The sequence below is a fragment of the Oculina patagonica genome, chromosome 12, assembly GCF_052425735.1.
Source record: "Oculina patagonica isolate OP01 chromosome 12, crgOcupat, whole genome shotgun sequence".
NCBI lineage: Eukaryota > Metazoa > Cnidaria > Anthozoa > Scleractinia > Oculinidae > Oculina > Oculina patagonica.
In genome coordinates, this window is record NC_135769.1 from 8,445,098 (window position 1) to 8,467,670 (window position 22,573).

Sequence of the window (22,573 nt, forward strand, 5' to 3'; positions counted from 1 at the left end):
TCGAAGCAGAAGCCATGAATAAAAGCAATTTCACGAGTTTTTCTACGACATTGTCATTGATAGTTGTGACGAGACAACGCCATCAGGATCGACCGGAAGTAGTTTTAACCACTAAAAAAGCGTTCAGCGGTTTCTAATTGAATAAAACACTCCACTAATACCCGTTTTATATTTTTTTCATTGTTATCAAAAGTAGTATTGTACGAAGCGAAATCCTAGAGTCTAAAATCAGCGACTTTAGCCTTTGTGGCCTTCTAAGAAAATGTTGATGTTGTTTGGGACATCACTGTCATTGTGTAGTGATGTTACCTGGGAACAAACGGAAGTTATTCAACTGACCCCACGGAACGGAACATCTTAGTACTCTCAATTTTTTAATGAAATGTAAAATTGCCATTGAAAGTATAGCAATGAAGGACTAATGAAGTGTTGAAATTCTGGCGTGAATTTATTCAGTGAGTTCGCCTTGAGCTGACCATTCGACTCCTGATGTATCATAATTCCGTTTATCACTCGTGAGTAACTCTGACTTGACGCGAAATTCTGTTGAATTGCAACGATGTCATTTGCTATGCAATGCTAGAATCGTGCTACCTTTGGAAAAGGAGCATAATATAGAAAGGATAGATCAGTGAAACTCCTAACAGGGTTTTGACATTCGTTGTGTCTTACCCTGTCACACATGACGCAACCATTACAAGTTGATCGACAATGGCCATTCTTCATCAGTAAAAAATATATTAAAATAAACAAAATAAAAATAAAGTGGTAACGACGGCGAATATTAACTTTATAATTGTCGTCCTATTGTTCGACGCGTGCCACTATATCGTGGTCAGTGTCCAAGAGTGTCGCTACGGAGCTAAATGTATGAAGACTTACTAAAATGTCCAAAATAGATGAAAGCTTTTTATTTTGAGTTTCAGAGATCTGAATTTACCAAATTGACGAGCAAATCGGCAGCCGTGCTAAGGGGCTTAGGGGTTTGCAGAGGATTTGAAAAGCGTAATGTTAATCCTTGAGATCATTTCAAATAATTGATCTCTCAAATAAACAGTAGTGACCTGAGTCGGGTGGTAGACTTCATGCCAATGACAAAATAGGCTCAGACATATAAATATCTGAAATGCTTGAATGCAAGGCAAAAGCATTAGAAAACAGTAGATGTTCTGCAAAGTGCGAATGTTCTGCAAAAAATGAATGCCAGTGTCGGAAAGGTTAATTTGTCTTTGAGATTTAAGTTTGAATTATGGTTTATCTTTGAAGTAAACATTGCACAACTGTGTGTAAATGGACCTCTAGATCTAAATGTGCTTATGAGGTAGCAACAATAGAATCACAAGGTTATACTAATATTTGGACAAAATAAACACAGTTAACTACATTTCCCAATCTTTCCAGGAAAGAATTAGAAGAAACGTTTACTTAGCTATAGATCGAAGCATATAATTTCTAAAAAAGAATGATTTAAAGTAATGTGCGTCTAAGCCTAACATGACAAGATTTTCTCAAAAGTGGCTATCAATTGACCAAAACTATTGTTCGCTTCCCAACAAGTCTGCGCTTGTCAGTCACGAGATAAAAACAGAGTCATGAGTTTGACATAAGTAAACATGCAGGGACCATTAATAATTTTAAAAGGCCTCTAAAACGTGCTTTTTCAGGTGGAAATCGTCGAGCTTCAGAGTCTTCAGATCATTTCCGTCTTCAAGTTTGCTCATCTTCAAGGCATAGCTGCGTTACTTTCCACAAAGGAGTAAAGTATGTTGTTTCGTTGTTTCATTTTTGTCAAAATAAATGGTATTCTCGTGGCAATTTTTGAAAAGCAAAGTTATCAGATAGAAAACTTAATTTGTTTTTGACTTTACTTTAATTTTCTCTCCTTTTTACCTTTCGCTACGTGGGGAAATGACTGCATTTTGAAGTAATAGTTTTCCAGAGGCCGCTTTCTGTACATGGAAATTTTGACATGTGATCAAGGGGCGTGTCTTAAAAGCTAGTAGATCGTTGCTGCATGGAATTACTGATTACAAGGAGCGCATAAAACTACATACACTTCAACTGCTTTAACTGTAAAAAAGCTTTTTAGTTAATTTACATGTTTAATAGACTATTAATCTTTATTCTGACATAAAAATTGAAAGTCGTTCTGGACTTTATCTTAACTTACAACTAAAATATGCACTTGAATCAATAATAAAAAACCTTGGAAGATTTCGACACAAGGAATGTGTCGCCTCTTTTGACCTCTTTCAAGAAAGATAAGATGATTGTTTTTTTTTATCATCGAGCATGTTTAGTATGTAACTACAAGCTAATTGCTCTAGACCGCTTTGGACATTAAAGCATCATAAATTATATTACAAACGGAAGTTTCTCGACTTCAGTCGGACCTAGACTTACTAAAATGTGTAAATGGATGAGGGCTTTTTATTTTAATTCGAGTTTCAGAGATCTGAATTTACCAAATCGACGTGCAAATCGGCAGTCGTGCTCAGAGGTTCAGGAGTTTGAAGGGGATATGGAAAGCGTAATATTAACCCGTGAGATCATTTCAAATAATTGATATCTCAAATAAACAGTGTGACATACGTTGATGGTCGACATCATGCCAGTGACGTTAAAGGCCCAGACATACGTTTCTGAAATGCTTGAATACAAGGTACATAACATAAAAAAAAAAAAAAAAAAACAGAAAGTGTTCTGCAAAATGCAAATGCTGTGCAAAAAAAGAATGACTGTGTTGGAAAAGATTATAGTTAAACTATAGTTTAACTTTGAACTACAGATTGCATAACTGTGTGTAAATGTGCTTATGTGGTAGAAACAATAGAATCAGTAGAATCACAAGGTTATACTAATATTTGGACAAAAGAAACACAGTTAACTACATTCTCCATTATTTCCTGGAAAGGGTTGAAAGAAACGTTTACTTAGCTATAGATCAAAGGAAATATTTCCTGAAAAAGAATGATTTAAAGTTATTTGTGTCTGAGCTCGACATGACAAGATTTTTCCAAAGTGGTCAGGAATTGACCAAAACCATTATTCACGACACAACAGGTTTGCGCTTGTCAGTAAGGTAAGGTAAGGTAAAACTTTATTTTGACACGATAATAATAAAAGCTAAAAGCTTGTGGGGTCGTGTATTTAAATTAACTATGCTAAGATTAAAATTACAATTCTTATATTTACAGTAAAATTAATTATTTAATTAAATACTAACTAGACTGTTGCTATGTATACTAAATGATTACAATAAACTAACTAAAAACTAATTATATATAAAATCACTGTGTCTGTGGCGGGTTGTTGAAGCCGACAGCGCGTTAAAATTAAAATCTTTAAAATATGCTCTATTTACAACATGCTTTCTTAGCTCTAAAAAACTTGAAAAACTCTTCTGTTGATTGTGGTATTTAACAATGTTCCAAAGAACAGATCCCTTGTATCTGAGTGAATCCTTTATGAATCGCGAGTTGAATCTTGGTATCGAAGATAGTTGTTTTCCTCGGAGCGAATAGCCATGACTGGAGTTGTCTAGTATCGATTTCGTCAGGGGCTCGGGCAGGCTGCCGTTGTTTGCCTTATAAAATAGCCTAAGGATATCGAGCTTATAATACAGGGAAAAGGTAGACCACTGATCATATTTGAGCACATCATTTGACGGCATGTCCTTGGGCAAGTTGAAAATTATTCTTGCCGCCCTACAATGTAGTCTTTCTATAGAGTCTAGCATATCAGAGTTACAACACGATCCCAGAGTTACAGAGTTACAACACGATCCCAGTCACAAGTTAAAAACAGAGTCACAAGTTTGACATAAGTAAACATACTCATTTCTTTAACTGATTATAAAAGACCTTTAGAACGTGCTTACTTTCATTTGGCAATCGTTGGGGTTGGAGTCTTCAGACCATTTCCGTCTTCAGGTTTGTTTAAGCTTAAGGAATTGCCGAGTTACTTTCCACAGAGGAGTGAAGTATGTTGGCCTTTTTTTAGATTTTTAAATTATTGTCAAAATTAATGAGTAGTATATTCTCATGGCAAAAAATCAAGCCTATCAAGTAGAAAACTCAATTACGTTTTATGCAACAGACTGTTTCCGACCAAAAGCAACATTTAACACCGCTTTGAACAAGTTCTATTGTTAAAGTAAAATGAATTCGAACCTTCATTCTATCGCTCAACGCGTGATCATTTTCACACGTCTTGTGTAATTAATCTCATTAAAGCGGAAGCTCGCCCCAAAATACATTTTCTTTTGTATCTCATAAACAAATTTTCGAAGAGAGAGGCGCACATTTTAAGTTCGCAATTTTCGCTGAAATTTGGCAAGAATGTTGCCCGATAATTGAACAACAAAACTGTGTCGGCGAATTTTAACTTTTTTCTTCTTTCAAAAGTTATGGCTGTTTTAACGCAGAGAATAGTTGTTCCTTACACTCTTAAAGTTTAACTGCGTGTCAAAAACAAACCAGACAAGTAATCAATATTCCCCGACACAGTTTCTTAGAGAAATGTGTGAAGAACACATAGCGATGCTAATCGCTTTTTCCCACTCAAATTTGTCCGGAAACGAACCCGATTTATGAGCCTCGGTACTTTTGGAAATAACACGCTCTTTTTGGATAACATTAATATTTTTAATTAAAATAAATATATCTTCGTAATCTACGATTCCTAAGCTTTCAGAAAATATATACTTTGCTGGGGTTTGCGTTAATTACCAGACGGCAAGGCAGCTCCAACGCATGATGGTCATTTGGGGTACACTGATACCTTAAGACTCATTATTTTTCTCTATCTCAGATCAAAGTTAATATATCATTTAATTTTGCAGTGAAGACACATCTTGATGTGATAATGTTTTCCGTTGGTTAGGTGGCGATCACTGTAGAGAATAATTATAGCCAGCTTATTTTCAAGGTGGCTTACTACAGTTTTGAGCGGGTAAATGAGCCCAACTTTTAAATCTTTAACAAAAACTTTCAGAAATGTTTTATTTTTTCTTATTACTGTTTAATATAACATACAACCATCATATGCGACATTTGAACAATTAAAACGCTTAACAATATGCTTATAAACAGCCAAAATGACGTACGAGTGCTTAAGAGGGGCTTTGGCACTAGAGGTTTCAATGGCGTTTTTCTCGAAATCTACTCGTATGACCCCACCTCGGAATTTCAGAAATTACAAATTGGCTTTGATTAACCCTCGGACGTACAAGGGGGGGTGGATGCCACCCCCCCATAAGGTTTTTTCCAAATTTTGAAAAAACGATTTACTCTACAATGCTGAAACTTTCAGTAGCTGTTCATTCATCCTCTGCGGAAATTTTGATATGTCAACCATGTGTCCATGGTATTTGATGTTGCCATGGCAACATCATAAATACAAGCAGGTCTTGCCAAAAATCGTCATTTTTACCATTTTTCTTAATTTTTTCCAGTTTTTTAAAACATAAGGGCAAGATGTGTATATTTTTACGTTCTGTAAGCATTCTGGCTTGATTTTGCATCAATTTCCGTTATTTTCTGACTTTCTAAGAAAATGTTGAAATCCAAGATGGCGGATCCAAGATGGCGGCTCTAATGACGTCACGTGACGTCATATGACGTCACAGCCAATAAAAAATTACGTAATCTTGTAGAGTAAGCTAAGGGCTTTCTTCTCAGCTCAAAATAATTTCGCTACGCCTTAATATAACGAAAACTCCGGGGAGGGGTTCCATCCACCCCCCCCCCCTTGTACGATGGTGGGGGTGTGAGTTTGCTTGTACGTCCGAGGGTTAAATATTCCTGCAAAAAAATCTGTAAGACTGATTTTTCGCAAAATATGAAAATGTGATATTTTGCCCATTTTAAAGATAGCTCAAAATCGGTCTTACAGATTGTTCTTGTATTTCCATGAATACCAATATCAAAAACAATTTTTGTTTGAGATCAGAGTTGAACTATGATTTATTTTTGAAGTACACATTGCATATAACTGTGTGTAAATGTGCCTATGAGGTAGAAACAATAGAATCAAAAGGTTATACTAATATTTGGACACAGTTAACTACATTTCCCAATCTTTCCAGGAAATAATTAGAAGAAACGTTTACTTAGCTATAGATCGAAGCAAATAATTTCTGAAAAAGGATGATTTAAAGTTATGGGCATCTTAGAAAACATGACAAGATTTTTTTCAAAAGTGGTCATGAGTTGACCAAAACCATTGTTCGCTTCACAACAAGTCCGTGCTTGTCAGTCACGAGCTAAAAAAAGAGTCATGAGTTTGACATAAGTAAACAAGCAGGGACCATTAATAATTATAAAAGGTCTTTAGAACGTGCTAACTTTCAGGCAGGCGGTGTTGGACACGGTTCACGTGACATTTTTCGACCAATCATTTGTCACCTTGGTGGAAGCAATGGCGGACAATTTTGTCGCGGGATTTTAAGAATGTCTCATCTTCTTCGTGCGATTCCGGCAAAACTTTAACGGTTTTTACGGACTGTTTTATTGGAGCTGGAAGAATAATACCTAGGCCAGTCATCTGTCAAGTTCTGAATTAAGGGAAGCGATTTTTCTCTCAAAACTAGGCGATTAAAATCATGCTATATGGTAAAGGGTTGTTTGGCGCAAGCGTTCGACGTCGATGAACATTTGCTCATTTCTTGACAAACAAGGATCAGTACTGTAGATTATTTTTGCACAGAACGTAAGTTCGATAGTCGAACTTTAAGAAAAGTAAGGTGGGCCCGGGCGGGCCCCGCCGTTTTAACGGTCAAATTTGGACTTGAAGTTGGGGGTTTTTCCTTTTTCCTCAGTTCTCTGTTACCGCGCTATGCATATTTCCCTTTGTTTTTGTATTCCCTTGCGTTTTTCTATTTTCGTGGCACGTTGTCGTTTCGTAATTAGTATTCCGTTTAGTGGTTGTAATTTTCGTTTTCGTTCAGTGTAAGCTTGCTGTTTAACGTCGTATGGTCGTACGCTTCGCTTTCAAGTTTCGTCGCATTGCTATGTTTCTTTTCCTATAACGAAGTGTCACCGATAAGGTTAGTTTGTGTTCCTCCGTCATTCGTGTTCCTCCGTCGTTTCGTTTTTTACCTTCCCTCACTATTTTGTAATTTAATTTCCTTCCTAGAACTAACGCGCTGGTACGGGACGTTTGTTTTACCTGTTCAGCAAGTATCTATCGGGACGTAAAATAAATTGTTGTGACTGTGTAGTGTTCGCTGTTTTGGTTAGCGGCTACATTCTCTTCCATTTCGCGGGAGTTGATGGTGTGATTTCTGTCGATGTTCTAACAGGACAAGGGCTTAAATTGGTACTTCCGTTGGTTGTATTTATATTTTAATGTTTACTTGCCATTTTTGGTTTTGTAGTGTTTATATCATCCGTTTGTTTGGCCGATATTCGGCATTTCTGAGCGATTGCCCAGCCACAGGCAGTTAAACTATAATGCTCCCGCAGTCCGTCGACGAATAATCATCCTTCGCTCAACATGCTTTATGAACGAGAAATACACATGCATTAATTACACTTATCCTTAGCGCAACACGCTTTAAGAACGAAAAATTTACATGTATTCCACTTATACTTCGCGCACCCGCTTTAAGAACGAGAAATATACATGTATTCCACTTATTCTTCGCGCAACATGCTTTAACAATGAAAAATATTCGCGCAGCACGCTTTAAGTACGATAAATAAATACGTGCCTTGTGTTCCACTCATCCTTCGCGCAACACCCTCGAAGAACGAGAAATATGCATGCGTTCCAACTGTCTGTTCAAGAAAACGAATATTAAGTGTTTATATCATCATTTTGTTTGGCCGATACTCGGCGTATATATCAAAACGGCCGTTGGGCCCTCCAAGTAAAACAACCCAGCGAAAATCCATCAAAAACCACGATAGGGCGAACTGCGTTGGCTTGCAGTACGTTGACGTACTTCATACATAACTCGACATTTCTGAAAAAGAAAGCGCCAAAGATAAGTTCAATTTTAGCCCGTTTACTTCGATCACAGACGTGCCAGAATCGAATATTCATTTCCAATAGTCGACGAACCGCGATGTTTCGAATCTAAATATAAGTTGTTCCGCCGTTAAATGTCGCCTTTATGAATCCAGCAATACGCATCTATGATCATCTATAGGTGCTACTATGCTCGCGAAAGATTCGATATGGATTTCCTCCGATATTTCTTTCAGCATTGGAATATCTTCGCACCGCGAGGAGATGTTTGCAGATCGGAAAGCAGACGATAATAAGTGCAATTGAAAATTTCTTCCGGCATGCTTTGCGAGTCGTGTCCAACACCGCCTGACTTTCAGGTGGAAATCGTCGGGCGTGCAAGTCTTCAGATCATTTCCTTCTTCAAGCCGGTTCAACTTCAAGGCATAGCTGCGTTACTTTCCACAAAGGAGTGAAGTATGTTGTTTCATTTTTGTCAAAATAAATAGTATTCTCGTGGCAATTTTTGGAAAATCAAGCTTATCAAATAGAAAACTTAATTTGTTTTCGTCTTAACTTTTAGCCCCATTTACCTTGCGCTACGTGGAGAAATGACTGCATTTTGAAGTAAAAGTTCTGTCATTCGAGAAAATAGTTTTTCCAGGGGCGGTTTCCTGTACATGAAAATTTGACATGCGAACAAAATTCTGTTCAATGAGGCGCGTCTTAGAAGCTAGTAGATTGTTGCTGCATGGAATAACTGATTAGTAGGAACACTTAAAATTAACTACATACATTTATTGCTTTTTGGTTGCAGTTCAGTCATGGGTGTAAAGTTTCATCTGTGCTTGTCGCTGATTGTTTTGGGAATCACTGCATATGCTCTGGAGAACCCAGGTAAGAAACATAAACCATAGAGAACCAAGCTCCTTAAGCGGAAAAATTATCAGCTACCACGAGCATTTGATTCATTACAGTTTTAATGCGTGCATTCAAGGCTTTTAGCTTAGCTGCTAAAAAGTCCGACACAGAAAGCGAACAGTTCAGTGTGTTGTGATTTCGTGTCCCTGTGTCAGGGATAGAAGTCGTAAAATGACAAGTGACCATTATTTTTATGACAAGTGGCCAAAAGTTCAATTGCTTGGATTGTTTTAGGCTAACCAGTTCCGAACACGGTGACGTGACGCGTGATTTGAGCAACAAATAGAGGGATACATGAAAACAGCTCAAATGAATCAGTGATGTGTGAATTACCAGTCCAGTATAACGCGTGATCTGCTTTTTTGAAGACCGTGATCCGTGATTCCGGCAAAGATCGTCCGTGAAAACCGAAAATGAAATTAACTTATCTTAAATCGTTTTACGGTATTAAACCAAAAAATGACAAACGGCACGAATCATGAAGCCAAAGATTGACCTTGTATGTAGGACGCGTTCTTTCGGCTTGACCATCGGTTAGTTGAGGGTTCACTTCTTAACTGTGGGTCGATTTATGGGTTTTAGGACTTGTCTCGCACTGTAAGCTCGCCTGAAAGATCACGTCTTGCTACGGTGGAACCTCGATATAACGAAGGGCCAAGGGACTGGCAAAATGTGCTCGCTATATCGAGGTTTCGTTATATCGAGGTTCTTTTCCATATATTTTGCTATTACTGGGACGAGAAATATCGTTCGTTATATCGAGGACTTCGTTACATAGAGGTTCGTTATATCGAGGTTACGCTGTACTAAGCTATGGGAAGGTAAATTCTGAGCAAATAAACTAAGCTGTTGGAAGGTAAATTCTGGAAAAAATGAACTCATCAGTCAAAGCTTATTTTCTTCAAAATTGCAGATTTAAATACGTGATTCGTGAAATGGTCTAAAAATCAAACGTGATTCGCGATTTGAGGGATTGGGAATCCCCCCTTTACCACCGTGTCCGAACAGTACTAATGTTGCTTAACACTTTACTTCATATTATGTCACGTTTTTATTTAACAAATTCTCTTATACAGAACTCCCACCATGTAACTGGCCGCCTAACCTGTGCGCTTACATAGATGATCCATGCCCACCAGAATGGAATGACTGCCGGGAAGAGTACTACTGTCCACTTTCAACAAACAGATGCTGCTGCCCGCCGTATGATTTTAACTGACAATTTAACAAATAGATTCCATTTTGCCGCGCGTCTGTTCAGTTGTAGATCACAGATGACTTCAAAATGTGGTAAGAACAAAAAAAAGTGGCCCACGAGCCGCTAGGTGAGTGGGTCACTGATGTGAGTGTCTCAATGAGGTTAACCGTTAGCCTCAGTTAAAACGGCCAAAATTTAGCCGTTAGGCGTAAAATATGTTAACCGTAAAAAATCGGTCAGTAATTATAAATAAACCAAACTAGTTCACTTCATCGTCCCAGAATGGCCCTGACACCTAAATTAAAATATGTTTTCCAATGATAAAAATTAATTTTTAACTTTTTAAAACAATGAAAATTAACTTTAAACTTCTGTTAATCGTTAGCCGTAAAAAAGCCAAATTTTAACCGTTAACCATAAAATCCACCACCCCATTGAGACCCTAGCTCTGATTTTTTTATACCACATTTTGACGTCTTTTGGGACCTATAGCTGAACAGGCCCACGGCAGAATGGAATCTATTTGTTTTATACAATAAAAATATATTTCAGTACACTTCAGTGTAAGCAATGCCGCTACCGTTGAGCTTAAGTTGTTTTCATTTCAGGATAAAGTTTTTGGTAACCATGAAGCACTGTTAAACCGATTTAGTAAACAGAATAATGGAAAATTAAAACATCAACGAAAAAACTAACCTTTATTACATTTCTCTAGCAATCATTATCAAAGTATAGACACGAATTTTAGTTTTGGTCAGTGAAATTATTCTAGGATTGTAGGAAATGACAAAATGTGTTTTATTCTTGTAGGAGTGGTTGAAGCCAGTTGATTACGGATCATCCCTGAACGCTGCCTAAGAATAAACCGACGAAAATACCATAGAAGAAGTCAACGAAGGAAGAAAAATCAGTGGTTAATAATTAAGCTAAATAATTAAATGTTATGCAGGCAGTGGAATAAAAGCTATTAATTTCAGCAAATCCTTAGCTGTTCTTTCACGGGTCATAACTTTTCTGTAACACATCAAAAAGATTAAACGTGAAAAGGTAATATTATGGTATACAATCATCTTGTCACAACTGTGCTTTCCGGTGACAAGGCCGTACTGTATGGACACCTTTCGACTTAGAGCTTTCTCAGAAAAAGAATCGAGGTGCCCTTGCTTACTCTTCCCTTTGGCATTCGCAAGGCTATCTTACAACCACTTTAAAAGCTGAAATATGTCAACTGCCAAGATTCCATTCTCTTTGATTTTCGTAATAATTCGTCCTTGCAATATCAGCAATTGTCAGCAAACAGGCCAAGTACTATGAAACGGATGTAGCAAATCATCAACTAAGGGATCTTTTCCTCATCTAGAGACAATTCTCAACATTGGTTTTAAAATGAATAATGCCAATCAGTAAAAAGAATAAATATTTCTTTTAGTCTGAAAAGCTACTAAGTGACATTTAATGGATTAGGGTTATATTTAGTAACTGGTTTACAAAATTTTAAAAAGCTGTGTTTTCTGTACAGTCTTTCCTTGAAAGGTCGCATGTTTTCCAAGAAACCACTCTTTGTAGTTTACCTACGTGATGTGACACGAGAAGCAAATCGCAACGTTGTCATTTGCAATGCAATGCTACCATGGAAAAGGGGCATAATATAGAGAGGATAGTTCAGTGAAACTCCTAACAGGGTTTTGACATTCTTTGTGTCTTATCCTTGTCACACATGACGTTTTGCAACCATTACAAGTTGATCGACCATAGCCATTCGTCATCAGTAAAAAAATAAAAATAAAATAAAAATAAAGTAGTAACGGCCGCTAATACTAGCTTATAATTGTCATCCTATTGTTCGACGTGTGCCTATATATCGTGATCAGTGTCCAAGAGTCCTCGCTATGGGGCGCTGGACGTCTAGGGAACTAAATGTATGAAGACTTACTAAAATGTCGAACATTAATGAGAGGTTTTTATTTTGAGTTTCAGGCGTTTGAATTTACCAAATCGACATGCAAATCGGCAGTCGTGCTCAGGGGCTCTAAGGAGTTTGAAGGAGATTTGAAAAGCGAAATATTTATCTGTGTGGTCATTTTAAATAATTGATAAATAAACAGTGACAGACTTTATGCAGGTAATAGTGATGTTATAGGCACAGACTTTATGCAGGTAATAGTGATGTTATAGGCACAGACATACTTATCTGAAATGCTTGAATGCAAGGTAAAAAACATTAGAAAACGAAAGATGTTCTGCAAAATTTAAACGTTGTGCAAAAATGAATGCCAGTGTCGGAAAGGTTAATTTTCTTTGAGATTATAGTTGAACTATGGTTCATCTTTGAAGTACACATTGCATAACTCTGTGTAAATGTGCTTATGAGGCAGAAACCGATAGAATCACAAGGTTATACTAATACTTGGACAGCAGTTAACTACATTTCCCAATCTTTCCAGGAAATAATTAGAAGAAACGTTTACTTAGCTATAGATCGAAGCAAGTAATTTCTGAAAAAGAATGCAGGGACCATTTATAATTATAAAAGGTCTTTAGAACGTGCTAACTTTCAGGTGGAAATCGTCTCTCCGGTCAGCTCGTTGGGTGTCTCTCCACAGAGCGTCGCTACCATGTGGAGAAAAGTTGTTTTCAAGTTAGAACTGATTGTTCTCGTAAGTTAAGAAAACGTTACAAAATACTGTGGTTTGCAACTTGCAAATATTTCGTTTAAAATCTGATCACGCCATATTTGAAGTTCCAAACCCAATCAGCAACTCTCCCCTCGCGTGTTGAGATTTAACCATCCGGAAAAACGACAACGCCGGACATAAATTATCATAATTTTAAATGAAAAAAATGGCGCCTTAAAATAATGTCCTTTGAATTGTTATAAATGTATAAATCCCACGGCTGTATTTGTTAAGAAAATGTAACACAATAAATGAAACGTTAGATTTATGATTTGTTGCTTGGTCTTAAACAATATAGTCAGGTACCCAGGAGTCCAAAATGTGACACCCACGGGCATTTTTGTCTGATTTTTGGCAACATAGCTATTTTTATTTAATCGAGTACGCTGATTTCGAAAATCAATGTTGCCAAGCTTAATTCTCGCGTTAAGATGATGTTTTGATGCATTTGATTATGACGTCATGGTCCAAATAAGGAATTTTTTTCCTTTAGCTATTTTAAGCATAATACATCTAGAAATTCATTTAAAGCATTGTTAGTGTGCTGTAACAATGATTTAAAGAATTTTCTGAGAGGTTTTACGCTGTTTCTGTGAAAATCAAGCCCTTCAGTGACAATTGACCACGCCCTCTTAAACAAAATTCACCCTATCGCGGGAACCTTATCACGGGTGTAGTTTGTTATTTTGTCAAAGAACAAATGCGATTTTTGTATTAACAAATCGCTATAGTTGCAATGAGAAAGAAAAATATTGTCGTCGTGCCACGCTGAAGCTACGAGCTAGCGAGCATCAAGAACGACGCCATTACAATTTTCATATATCGAGTTTCCCTTGTTTCAGCACTTCGTTTAAGTTTTGTGGTAAAATAAATGGAAATAACATCATAGTTAATGTCGTAATATATCATCGTTGTTATAGTTAGAGATAAAACTTTATTGATTGTCTTGTATATTGCTGAATCTAACTTATTTCACAATGCACTTTGTCTGTTATAGGCTCATGATAAAGACTTTGGTTGAACGCATGTTAAATTAACGAATTCAAAATGATCATAACATTGCTCCTTGCTTTCAGGTTTAAATCTGTCTATAATACTGAACTAATATTTCTTTTTAAACAAGTTTCTTTAGAGCACTTTAGCGCAGGTTGATATAGCAATTAGCGTCGGTCTTGGTGCATCCACACAGCCCAGTGAACATGGCATGCGTTTTTCTAAATTCATAGCGAAGAGGCACATATAAAGCCAGTGGTCAGATCGGATTTCATACATTCAACAAACAAACGTTTTCTGCGGAGGTAGTGGTGTCAGCTTCGAGGACATCTTCGCCGACCGGGAAGAGAAGAACAAAGTGTTCTGTGAAAACTCTCCACAGATCGAAGAGGTGCTGTTACAGCCGGTGATGGTGTGAGATGGTAACAACGGAACTGGACGAATTATTAAAAAGATTTGCTGAGACATCCTCTAAAGTTATTTACGTTGGATTCTCTGAAGTTCCTGCCCATATCCACACTGTTGATGAGAGCTTAGCGCGATCGATGTGCAAGGAAAAGTAACAGCAAGTCTGTGCCTCGAGTGGAAACTATTATCTTGTTGACATGCCCGCTATGACTGACTGCATAACGAACAAACTTCGTATCGGCTTCCTCTTGGTTGGATCTCAAAGAGGCTACATCTAGGCCAGGATCTGAGCAGAATCCACTTCGTATGAAAAACCACCAGATATACTACGATTGCAGAGTCAGTGCCTGCGAGATAATTTCATCTGAGAGAATCCGTGCAAAGTCCGCTTTGTTGTCTCCTAGTGCCAAAATGCTCGCCACTTCATCGGCCGCAACTGAACCTCTCTTACGTACTTCAATGACTCTGCTCACAGGCCGCGCCGTGTTCTCGGAGCGTCGACTTCTTGTCGTTGCTTTTATGGAGTGCCTCCCATCGAGTAACACATCAATCCTCTGGTATCCAGGACCTTCCCGTAAAACAGTGTTCACGTAACATTCCGCAAACCCACCGAAAGCATTTGCATTTTTTGGTTTCCCAATAGCTGCCACCATAATTAGTATTCTGCCACCAGGGCGAAGCCATCGAAGAACAAACTGACTCTAGGCACTTGACCTTTTCTTCTGAGAACGTCTTCTAAAATTGACTTGTTTCACACTTGTGGGGTTTATTTCTGCGAGAAACAGTGGCACCGGCATTATACCTCAGATGCTACAACATGGCTTGCATGTTTATCTCGCGCCTGCCTTCATACACCGGCTAGTTGCAGCACTTTTAACTTTATAAAGGCTGGCAAATAGAGGTGGATTATTCTTGCGAACAGGGTCACGAAAGTTTGTCTTCCATCCCTTCTTCCCGTTCCCGTCCTTCCTCTCTGTCTGAAGATAGTAGCCTCCATTCCACGAATCGTTCAAGCTGAGTCTGTCCAATCGAAAGATCTTATTTCTAGAGTCACGATATCTTTCTTGGCAATTTTTTGCAATGTCTCATTTGTTTTGCAATGTCTCATTTGTAGCTGTACATTTTTAACATTTTATTGTAATTTGCCCTGAAAAACCATTTTTGGAGAGGTAAATAAAATCTTATCTTATCTTATCTTATCTTATCTTATCCGTGACAAGAACAACCCGGATTTTGTTGTGTGGAATGTAGAGAATTCTCAGCTTCATTATCTTGCTTCTGTCTCTCCTTGCCACTCTCTTTGTGGATAAAAGCAGTCGTTATGGTGTATGTCAAACATCGCTGATGTTTGTGGAGCAATTCAATTACAACTTTCTATTAATACAAAAATCACATTCATTTTTAAACAAAATGTTAACACTATACCGGTGATAAAGTGAATTTTTATGAGAGGGCGTGGTCAATTCTTACTGGACGGCTTGATATTCATAGAAACGGTATAAAAACTATCAGAAAATTCTTAAAATCATTTTACAGTATACTTTTAATGTTTTGAACAAATTTCTGGATAAATTATGCTTAAAATAGCTAAAAGAAAGAAAATTCCTTATTTGGACCATGACGTCATAATTAAATGCATCAAAACGCAAGAATTAAGCTTGGCAACATTGATTTTCGAAATCAGCGTACTCGATTTAATAAAAATAGCTATGTTGCCAAAAATCAGACAAAAATGCCCGTGGGTGTCACATTTTGGACTCCTGGGTACCTGACTAATATAATAAGCGGTGATTTGGAAAGTACAGTTTTTAATCCTCGTCCAAGGATGCATAAATTAATGTTGTCGATTTTGTATACCAAAACAACTCTCTCTCTTGCTGTCCACGTAAAAGACACTCAATTTTTGCTTTTCTTCCCAAGTGAAGGCACATTATATATTTGATATTAATCCTTCTTCCTAGCCTTTTTGGTTATGTAGCTAAATGTTCATGGTGTTTGTTAACCCTCATACCCCCATCATCGTACAAGGGGGGGGGGGGGGTGGATGGAACCCCTCCCCGGAGTTTTCGTTATATTAAGGCGTAGCGAAATTATTTTGCTCTGAGAAGAAAGCCCTTAGCTTACTCTACAAGATGACATAATTTTTATTGGCTGTGACGTCATATGACGTCACGTGACGTTATAAGAGCCGCCATCTTGGATCCGCCATCTTGGATTTCAACATTTTCTTAGAAAGTCACAAAATAACGGAAATTGATGCAAAATCAAGCTAGAATGCTTATGGAATGTAAAAATAAACAAATCTTACACTTCTGCTTGAAAAAACTGGAAAAAATCAAGAAAAATGTTAAAAATGACGATTTTTGGCAAGACCTGCTTGTATTTATGACGTTGCCATGGCAACGTCATATACCATGGACACATGGTTGACATATCAAAATTTCCGCAAAGAATGAATGAACAGCTACCGAAAGTTTCAGCATTGTAGGGTTAATGCTTTTTTCAAAATTGGGAAAAAACCTTACGGGGGGGGGGGGTGGCATCCACCCCCCCCCCCCCCTTGTACGTCCGAGGGTTAAATTTAAATTCGGAACTCAGTGGGAAAGCAAACAAGAGCTTTCAAATTAAACAATGCAGTTGAATTGCGGAATTAAAAACTGCTCCATTACAGTGAGAGAAAGATCTTTTTTTTTAACCTGAAGAAACAAATCCTGAATAAAATGACCTTCCTTGCTTCAAATTGGGCAAGCAAATTCGTGCATGTTAAGAACGGAAAGTTTGTCCGACTTTCATGCAGTAGCTTTTAATGCACAGTACTGCAGAGAGAACGCGCTTGCAAATTAGATATTAGTTTGCAGTAAGATGTGCAGGCAAAAGCTGTTCCTACCTTGATAATTCCCATTTCGTCGTCATTTCCTTCTTCAAGCCGGTTCAACTTCAAGCCATAGCTGCGTTACTTTCCACAAAGGAGTGAAGTATGTTGTTTCATTTTTGTCATAATTGCTGGTTTTCACTGTCACGCAATCAAAAACTAAATTCGAAACCACTCAACTACAGAAGCTATGAATTTCAAATATTAGAGATGATAAATAGATAAACAATTTCTCCAAGTTTCGGGTCTGTGCGGTGTACCGTTCGCGAGTTATTTTCCGAACCTTTCCACGCAAATTTATAAAGATTTGTATGGAGCGGCCATAACTGTGTCCTGCTGAGGGACACAGTAATGGCCGCCGTGATGTCAGAGAAACCATCTGGAACTCAATTCTGTTTACAACAGCGGCTATCCTTGGCTTAAGAGCTAGTACACTTTCACATAAACACCACTTATTATATCTGAAATGTTCAATCTGCACAAATCGGAAAGGAAAGGCCTTTTTTTAAACAAAACAGCTTTGTCACGGCACTCAGCTTGATGTCACATACGACGGTGAACTCAAATATTCAAAATGCTCTGTTTTAAAAACGAATGACACTATCGATCTGAAAATTTGCAAAAATATATATTTTTAGTTTATCTTTTGCCTAATGACAACGAAAATTTAGCAGGCCTAGTGAATTTTGATTTCAGAATTTTATGACGTAACATGAAAACCAAGAATAAATAGTATTCTCGTGGCAATTTTTGGAAAATCAAGCTTATCAAATAGAAAAATTAATTTGTTTTCGTCTTAACTTTTAGCCCCATTTACCTTGCGCTACGTGGAGAAATGACTGCATTTTGAAGTAAAAGTTCTCTCATTCGAGAAAATATTTTTTTCCAGGGCGATAACCTGTACATGAAAATTTGACGTGCGAACAAAGTTATGTTCAATGAGGCGCGTCTTAGTAGCTAGTAGATTGTTGCTGCATGGAATAACTGATTAGTAGGAACACTTAAAATTAACTACATACATTTATTACTTTTTAGTTGCAGTTGAATCATGGGTGTAAAGTTTCATCTGTGTTTGTTGCTGATTGTGTTGGGGATCACTGCATATGCTCAGGAGAACCCAGGTAAGAAACATAAACCATTGAAACCAAGCTCGCTAAGCGGGAAAATTATCAGCTACCACGAGCATTTGATTTAATGCGTGCATTTCAAGGCTTTTAGCTTAGCTGTTATTAACAGTTCAGTGTGTTTTGATTTCTTGTTCCTGTGTCAGGGATAAAAGTCATAGAATGACTAGTGGCCATTATTTGTATGACTAGTGGCCAAAAGTTAAAATGCTTGAATTGTTTTAGGCTGACCAGTTCCGAACACGGTGGTGGTGGTGGTGGTGGGGGGGGGGGGGGGGGGGGGGGGGTTAATGCGTGACGCGTGATTTGAGCAACAATGGGTTTTAGGGCTTGTCTCGCACTGTTAGACTTTCTCAAAGTCCTTCGACGCGCGGTTTATATTAGGTATCGCAGTGTAAGCTCGCCTGAAAGGTCAAGTCTTGCTATTAAGCTATTGGAAGATAAATTTCTGGGCAAATGAATTAATCAGTCAAAGCTTATTTTCTTCAATATTGCAGATTTAAATACGTGATTCGTGAAATGGTCTAAAAATCATACATGATTCGTGATTTACTGCACAGCTTTTTGCTTTACATCATATTCTGTCACGTTACTAACAAAATCTCTTATACAGAACTCCCAAAATGTGACTGGCCACAGTTGTATGTGTTCGAAAAATGTCTTCCTTTCTCCAGCACACTTTATTGTGGAGGCTCACAATCTTTATCAAAGTAGGCACGAATTTAAATTTCGGTTAGTATTAATATTTTTGGATTCTAGAAAATAACAAGATGTTTTTATTTTTTGTAGAAGTGGGTAAAGCCAGTTCATGATGGATCATCCAATACTGCTGCCTAAGAACAAGAGAATATGCACATTCTCTTGCTAAGAATAAAACGACGAAAATGCAATTATAGTTAACCTGAAGAAGTCAATGACTTAAGTGATATTAAATAATTATATGTTATGCAGGCACGCAGTAGAATGAAAGCTATATCAACAAAGCCTTAGTTGTTATTACACGAGTCACTTTTTACGTAACACATCAAAAAGATCAAAGTTAAAATTTAAAATTATCATGGTAACAGACATATTGACGTAACAGCGCTTTCCGGTGACAGTGCCATAGTTTGAACATCTTTCGATAAGACCTTTCTCAGACAAAGAATCAAGGTATCCTTGCTTACTCTTTTATCGGGCAAGGCTATCTATTTTACTGCAAAGACCTTATTCTCTTTCGAAATAATTTGTTTTTGCGATATCAGGAAACAGGTCTCGTCGGATGAAATTGATATAAAAAAGTTATCAACTTAGGGATGTTGTTTTGTTCAAAAAAATTCTCAGAACTGGTGTTAAAATGTATAAATAGCGATTAGTAAAACAAAACTATTACCAGCCAAGCGGTTCTTAAACTTATTTTGGTTTCGAAGTGGACGAATTCTTCGAGCTTGTGCATACTATTAAATCGCTACGTTCTCGACATTCGGCATGCCGGTATGCACAAGCTCGAAGAATTCGCCCTGAATTCGTCCACTTCGAAACCAAAATAATTTTAAGAAGCGCTTGGCATTTCTAAACAGGCATAGAATATTCTTATTAGATTACTAAAGTAAATGGAGATACTCATCCATTCATTCGTTTGCGTGAGGTTTTCTGCAGTTTTCTGTTTCAATATTTCTTACTTCCGGGCTGAGCCAAATCGAGAACATAGCGATCTTATGGTATACCGAAGCTCGGATATTTCGTCAACTAGAAAACCAAAATAATTTTTGGAATCGCTTGACATTTCTAAACAAACATCTGATACTCTCAAGAAGTTTGAAAGATTCTTTCATGCGATTTGGTCTAAAGTATAAATGGCCGTTCTGAGAAATGGCATCGACCGTTTCAAATGGCAACGACCGTTTACGAAAGGGAAATTTGCGGTGGCGCAGGGGGATCTGAACCATGCACTCGCTTACCATACCTTTTTCTCCCCGGTCCCGCATTTTCCTTAGTGGTTCCAACCTCTTTTTAGCCGCCTTGGAGATCCCGCTACCTTGTTAGCTTCTCCCGCCTCCCGTATATCCCTTGGCCCCCTATTATTATTTCCAACCTCTCGCCCCCTGTCCCCGTCCACAGTCATGAAATAAGACGGATAAACTTTAGAAGGTCACATTCTTTATCTGTTCAATTGTAATCGATTTACTCCTCATTTGGAAATTGCCGATTTACATTCCCCACTTGGATTTTGGTGTTGGTTACTGATTGTTTGGCCCGTCGGGCGAAGTGTATATGATGCAAAAAGTTCTCAAACTCTATATTGTGACTAAAATTGAAACTGGATTTTGCCTCCTATTAAAAAAAAAGAAAATCGTCGCTGGTTAGTTTAATAGTTATTGACTAGATTACCCAGACTTGTTGTTCTAGTCTACGTTGATGTAATTCGCTACTTCGCATGAAATATTGCTGGCAGTGAAAAATGTCTTCTCTTATACCAAGCTTTTCCGTGGTAAATATTCGCCAGCAATAAACTCATGTTCTTATATGGAGACATTGTGACGTGAAAGTTCTTTTCAGGTGACATATTTGCATGGCCCTACTGTCGACACCGATTAGAGCTTTAATTTTAAAGTTAAATAGTTGAAATGTAACTGGGAAGGCATCCTAAAGTCTCTTAGGTAATGATTATTTCCTGCTTTTACAGGTTATGAAACTGACGTAGAAAATCATTAACTGCATGAAACATAGTCTTGATGAACAAACAAATTTTCAGTAGTATTTTTATAAACAGATAAATATTTTTCAGCTTGAGACTGGAGAGGTTTTAAGTGCAATTTTTGTCTAATAAGGTTAAAATTACAACATTGGAGATCAAATTTTCATTATTGTTGTAATTGATTTACAAATTGACGCTGTGTTTAACCTTATATCATGGGAAACCAAAACTTACACATGGTGTTTCCGAGAAATGTCGCTTGTTTTCCGAGAAACTGCCGAATATGGTGTATAGTGATGCTGATGTGACGTGACATTGCTGTCCGGGAACCAACGGAAATGACGTGGGAAAAATACGTGGGAAAAAACGAAACATTTGACTCTTTATTGACAAGAATGGAAATAAAAATGCAACGTTTTCACTTTGAACTGACGAAAGTGTGTCACTTTTCTGCTTTTATTTTGCCAGAGACATTTACTTCTGATAAATCATTTTCTTCGATACTGATGTGAGTTACTCTGAGACGAAAGTAGTAAAATATTACAAGCTCGGAACTGAAGTCTTGTGGCAAGCCAGATTGGTAAAGGCAATTGAACAATAATCTCAGTAGCGATATTGCGCCACAAAATGTCCAAGAAACATTGTGCACAAGTTCCCGTTCCAGGGATAGTTGTTTAAGGTCATATTCTAAAGACAATAGATTGTTTGTAGTTTTATGGAAGCTTATCTCCGGCTGAGTTTCCATGAAAGTCAAATGACTTTTACCCTTTCAGAAATACTGGAAATAACAAATATATAATATAATAACAAATAACCATTAGTCTTTCCGCATTTTTAGAGAAATCTGTCGCACGCTAAGAAGAAGCAGAAGTTCTCGACACAAGACAAATGCTCCTCCTTCCCAGAAATGTGAATTTTCTTTAGAAATAGGTACAGAATTATAGTTTTAGACAGTTCTCAATTCCGGAATATGAAAGCATTTAATCTCAAAAAATCGCACATAGGTGTGAGTCGAGTAAATAGTCTTGAAAAAATAGTGTAGAACAGAGGAATAATAAAACACAAATTCTTCAATAAATATCAATTAAATTAAAGGAGGGTGTACAAAGATAATTTTGAGGACAGGTTACACAAAAGTGCCAACTAGCTAGCTCATCTGATTTTCATTTGACCACTCTACACTCGATGGGCCTTCGTTTACTAATGATAAGCTAGTTCAAACGTATGTGGAACAAACTACAGTGGAACCCCGATATAACGATATGCCAAGGGGGCAGTAAAATTATATCGTTATATCGAGGAATCGTTATATCAGGGTTCCGTCCCATACATTTTACTTTTGCCGGGACATAACATATTTATCGTTATATCGGGAATATCGTTATATCGAAGATCGTTATATCGGGGTTCCACTGTATCCTATTTTATAAGTTAAATTTTACTACAGTATTTTTACTATCTCTAATTTAATTTTGTTATCTAAAGGTAGGGTCTTTTGAATGACAATAAAATCAATTTCATGTTTATTTAAAGTCGACAGTCGTGCAGAGCTGTAGAGGACCGTGACAGTAAAATAATATATAATTTTTTTTCACATTTTTCCAGGGAAGAGCGGATGGAACGTTAACTACTACTTTGATCGAGGAACGACCGTCATTCAGAAATATGGGGTGATTAATTCCAGCTAATGTCGTGGAAGCCTGACATAAAGTGGATTTTCTTAGTAGTCACGATCGGCTGACCCAAACAATT

The 22,573-nt window shown here is 37.4% G+C and overlaps 1 protein-coding gene across 12 annotated transcripts; it reads left to right on the forward strand.

Moving 5' to 3' along the window:
* The first annotated feature begins 1,377 nt into the window (after positions 1 to 1,377).
* Positions 1,378 to 22,535, forward strand: LOC144633328 (small cysteine-rich protein 5-like). Of its 12 annotated transcripts, none has more exons than XR_013567027.1 (6): positions 1,378 to 1,761; positions 8,771 to 8,850; positions 9,951 to 10,164; positions 10,883 to 10,985; positions 18,056 to 18,141; positions 18,934 to 19,384. XR_013567027.1 is itself a non-coding variant. In XM_078492215.1 (6 exons), the coding sequence occupies exons 3-6, from the start codon at positions 18,124 to 18,126 to the stop codon at positions 22,507 to 22,509; spliced, it is 312 nt and encodes a 103-aa protein (XP_078348341.1). In that variant the 5' UTR covers positions 1,378 to 3,982; positions 10,883 to 10,985; positions 18,056 to 18,123; the 3' UTR covers positions 22,510 to 22,535. The 12 variants fall into 12 exon arrangements, 5 of the variants coding, with proteins under 5 accessions (XP_078348341.1, XP_078348342.1, XP_078348345.1 ...); XM_078492215.1 differs by lacking the exons at positions 8,771 to 8,850; positions 9,951 to 10,164; positions 18,934 to 19,384 and adding exons at positions 18,758 to 18,876; positions 21,660 to 21,751; positions 22,427 to 22,535 and having other exon boundaries at positions 1,378 to 3,982; XM_078492216.1 differs by lacking the exons at positions 8,771 to 8,850; positions 9,951 to 10,164; positions 10,883 to 10,985; positions 18,934 to 19,384 and adding exons at positions 18,758 to 18,876; positions 21,660 to 21,751; positions 22,427 to 22,535.
* Positions 22,536 to 22,573: the final 38 nt, after the last annotated feature.

Bases quoted from the DNA above. Each gene is read 5' to 3' on its own strand.
- LOC144633328 (XM_078492215.1), top strand. The intron at 18,877-21,659 runs GTTAGTATTAAT...CCGCATTTTTAG, and splicing joins AGGCACGAATTTAAATTTCG to AGAAATCTGTCGCACGCTAA. The intron at 21,752-22,426 runs GTACAGAATTAT...ACATTTTTCCAG, and splicing joins TGAATTTTCTTTAGAAATAG to GGAAGAGCGGATGGAACGTT.